General features: G+C 42.4%; 1 protein-coding gene across 1 annotated transcript; it reads right to left on the reverse strand.

Annotated features, from left to right (window-relative positions):
* Window positions 1-2,619: 2,619 nt before the first annotated feature.
* Window positions 2,620-4,023, reverse strand: LOC132386664 (muscarinic acetylcholine receptor M2-like). Its single transcript, XM_059958997.1, has one exon. It carries the CDS (start codon window positions 4,021-4,023, stop codon window positions 2,620-2,622), a length of 1,404 nt encoding a protein of 467 aa, XP_059814980.1.
* Window positions 4,024-4,625: the final 602 nt, after the last annotated feature.

Consider the following 4,625-nt stretch of genomic DNA (forward strand, 5'->3'; position numbering starts at 1 on the left):
CTGGAAAGTTGATTGGCAAAAGGGATACCAGGCTGTAGAAGGGAGAGGCTCATGGGACGGGAGGCTGGGAAGAAAGAAAGGGGGAGTGGAGCTCCCAAGGAAGATGGAGAGCAGGCAGGGAATATTGTTTGAGGGACAGCGAGAAAGAAAGGAGAGAAAGAAAAAGGGGGGGAAATAAATGAATAAGCAAACAAATAAATGAATAGATAGATAGATAATTAAGTAGATAGATAGATTAACGAATGAATGAATGAATAAGGGATGGGGTAAGAAGGGAAGGAGGGGCATTAACGATGTAAGAGAAGTCAATCTGCATGACATCAAGTTGGAGATTACCCTGATGGAATATAAGGTGTTGTTCCTCCAACCTGAGTGTGGCCTCATCTTGACAGTAGAGGATGCCGTGGATAGACATATCAGAATGGGAATGGGACGTGGAAATAAATGTATGGCCACTGCGAGGTCCTGCTTCCTCTGGCGGACAGAGCATTGGTATTCAATGAAACGGTCTCCCAGTCTGCGTCATTTCTCACTAATGTACAAAAGACCACACTGGAAGCATCCCACCATCAAGCACATCTCCACCCACCCCCCCCCACCCAGTTTCTGTTTTCCGCAGAGATCACTCCCTACGCGACTCCCTTGTCCATTCATACCACCCGTCCCTTCCCACCGATCTCCTTCCCGGCACTTATCCTTTTAAGCAGAACAAGTGCTACACGTGCCCTTACACCTCCTCCATCGCCATCATTCAGGGCCCCAGACGTCCTTCCAGGTGAGGCGACACTTCATCTGTGAGTCGACTGGTGTGACATACTGCGTCCGGTGCTCGCAATGTGGCCGCTGCATGTTCTCGTCCTGTCCATGAGCCTCATCCTGTAGTTTGCCTTGCCCGGCCAAGGGGTACTTCGCCCAGATCGGTCCTGGACGTCCCTCGTCCCTTATCCTGTCCATGTGCCTCGTCCTGTCCTTATACCTCGCACAGCCCAGGGCTACCTCCCCCAGCCCGGTGCTGGAGTTCCCCCGTCCTGTCCTGGAGTCTCACGTCCAGTCCGTTAACCACGCCACGACCTGAGGCCGCGTCTTGTCCTCGCCTAGATCCGGGGTCCAAGCCCGAGTCAAGACCCAGGTTTCGTTTCCTTGTCCAGTCTTCGGCTCGGAGTCCTAACCAAGGCTACAAGTTCCAAGTTCCACGTCCGGGTCCCTTGTCCCTAGTCCAAGTCCTAGGCTCCGAATCCTAGTCACGTCCAAGACCTGTGTCAATATCAAGAGTCAGTTATTCCTGACTTTCCTTGCTTCCTTGACACCTAGCCCTGTTCCTAGTCCCTCAGTGGCTGTGCCTTGCATTTGGGTCCGCCACCAACGCCCCCCTTATACAAGTGTTTAATTTTCGAAGCAACCTATTAGAACTGCAAACTAAAAGGTAATGAATTATGAATCCATTAGAAACACAAAGTTATTAGACGGACAAAATACAATTTTTGATACTGAGTAATATTATAAAAATGAACATTACCCCTTAAATGTGCCTATGCTGAATTTTATAATTCAGGCAAATGGTTAATTGCCATTGGTTAATTGGGGCAGCCGCTTATTTCGGACAATACTTAATAAAAAAAATAAATTGAAAAAAAAGTAATTTACTTGGAAAACTATGCCACTTAATTGTGAAAGGAATCTGTTGCCAAACAGGTTCTAACTGGTGTGAGGTACATGCATGCTATGTAACCATTATACACTACGCTTTAATTAAAACAACCGTTTTAAATGGCATCCCTTGCGTGCTCGTTTTCAAAAAGAAGTGACTTTTGTCATTGATCGCAGGCAAGTGATAAACATTAAGACAAACTGGAACTGTTTTGCTCACTGCGGTTTCAAGCATGCAGGCTTGCGGATTCCAGAAACGGTTGGGGTGAAATGAAACATTTTCAATACTTCATCTAGTTAGGTACTATGATTAATTTAAAGGTATCAGTAATCATCTTGAATGTTCCAATTGAAATGAGGATTTGGAGGTTCCAATCATCGCCAGCACTGTTTGAAAGCTGTCCACTCTCTGCACTTGGTGTCTCTGATGATTTTGTTTATTTACAGTCAATCAAAAGAACATGTCAGTGTACGCTTATTAAATTAAAGCACAATAATTAGAAACTAATACAGTTTTATGTACTGTAGTGATTTTGGTTGTGTTCTAATTAATTCTGTATTTCCTTTAAATACATAGTTTGTTACTTAATTAAATGGTAGCTTGTCATTTTTTTATACCCTGTTAAATATTTCCAGGAAACATCGGCTCATTGGGGCAATCACTTAATCGGGCCAGAATGTCCAATTCCCAGTGTCCCCCGATTAAATGAAATGCACTATATTTGAAATTTGCGCAGATTCATTTCCGATTTCAAACAGAAACATTATAATAATCAGCACACTTTTCATATAAACAAAAATTAGAAATTCATTGTCCATAACTGAAGTATGCTTTCACCATATCAAAGATAATATCTATTTCAGCCATTACTGGCGTGTTGAACATTTTACTTTCATACATTTATGATAAGCATCATGAAATTCATCTATAACATGTATAAAATGTTCATGGAGACGATCTTTTTGTTGAATTTATCTTATTGCACCAATGTTTTTATATTGACAGAAGAGAAGATGTTTCAAGGTTTTCTTGAAGGTAGCATTGCATAGTGCATAGCAGGCTGGGTTCAGAGTACTGTTGATGTAACAGAGCCAGTATCCAACAGACCATACTGTGTTAGGGACACAGACTGAACATAACGTGTTAATGAGTACCATGACATTGTATGGGGTACAGGTGATGATAAATGCCAGCAAGATGGTCAAGACGGTCCTGGTCACCTTATTCTCCCGGGTTGCAGCTCCCTTCTTTTTCTCAGCAGGGGTCTTTGCCATCTTGTGGGCTGCGGCGAGCTCTCTGTCTTTACCATTCTTGCTGCTGTTTTCTGACACCATTTCAATTGCGGTAGCACAGTAGTCACTCTTTTGGGATTTCGTGACAACCTTTATGCTGGAGAGCTTGGAGCTGCCATTGCTAAAATGCCTTTGCTCACTGGAGATGTTTGAGCTCTCATCAATTGTTCTTTCCTCCGTCTGGATGGAAGGGACGACACTGAGGAAAGTCGAGTCATTTGAGACCCCCTTTTCCTCTCCTTGGCCACAGTAATCCGTCATTACTTCACCAGCTGCCTTGCCGTTCTGTGTTTTGACATTCTGCATCTCATCAGGTACACTTGAAATGTTGTTATTATTCGATTTCATTCTTTTGCCTCGCACTAGCCTGAGAGAAATGGTACCTTTGTTTGACTCTGGCTCTTTCTTATCCTTCTTGACCCGACTCTTGCTAGCACGGGATATGTGCACATACAGAATCGTCATGGTAATAACTGGTAGATAGAAGGCTGATATTCCAGTACCAAAAGTGACAACTGGATTTGAGAAGAACTGTATATGACACTCACCTACTTTAACTGTCCGTCCACCTACAATGAACTGCCAGAAGAGAATGGCAGGAGCCCACAGGATAAATGACAGCACCCAAGCAGCTGCAATCATCATCCGTGCCATCTTGGTGGTTCTCTTCACAGGGTAGCTGAGAGGCTTTGTCACACAGAAATATCGGTCAAAGCTGATGATAAGAAGGTTCATGACAGATGCAGAACTAACAACATAATCTAGAGCCAGCCATAAATCACACACCACTGGGCCCATGGGCCAGTAGCCAAAGACGATGTAAATGGTGTAAAGGTTCATGGAGAACACACCAATAATCAAATCAGCACAGGCTAAGCTGAAAATAAAATAGTTGTTAATTGTTTGTAACTGTCTGTTTACTTTGATAGAAAGCATAACCAGAATGTTTCCGATAATGGTCACCAGACTCAAAGATAATGTTACAATCACAATGAAGATTGCTTCAACTGTTTTGTAAGCGCTCCCTCTTTCAATGTATGTTAGGTTGCTGAGAGATGAATTTGTCTGTGTTAAGTTAGCCATCCTTTCCCTCTGAGTTAGCATTGAAGCGGCCTGAACGTAGAAAATAGTAGAAAAAGGAGAAAATATTAACAAACAAGCAATAAAGGATTTCTAATTGAAGCCTCACCAGGAAGAACACATAAGACCATCCGTTGTTAAAAAAAAAAGATTATTTCTGAGGGATTAATTTTTAAACAGAAATCACAGAGATCACGTTTTGTACGTACAACATTACGTACGTAATTATGAATTAATAGTTAATAGCTGAATACTATTACCTAACTGAATGAATATGTTGATACCCGACATTGCAAACATGATTTCATTGGATTGGTCCACCTTTATGCACTTAAAATGTTGGGAAACCTCTGACCCTTTGGTTCCCTTATGTGCACGTGCTTCAAAAGGAAAAACTATATGAACAAGAGAAATACCAGAAATAACGCAAGAAAAACAGATGCACAGGATCATTCCTCTCCTACAGGAGGAACAAACACCCAATCCAATAAACTTGCAGTCAGAAGTAGAAATGAAGCAAAGTCCTTGAAGGAGAGAAGAATCTTGGATTGAGTTACGTCAGATCAACAGCATGTGTTTCAAAACAGACTGCTAAAGATCCATGT

The sequence above is a fragment of the Hypanus sabinus genome, unplaced genomic scaffold (genome assembly GCF_030144855.1).
Source record: "Hypanus sabinus isolate sHypSab1 unplaced genomic scaffold, sHypSab1.hap1 scaffold_125, whole genome shotgun sequence".
NCBI lineage: Eukaryota > Metazoa > Chordata > Chondrichthyes > Myliobatiformes > Dasyatidae > Hypanus > Hypanus sabinus.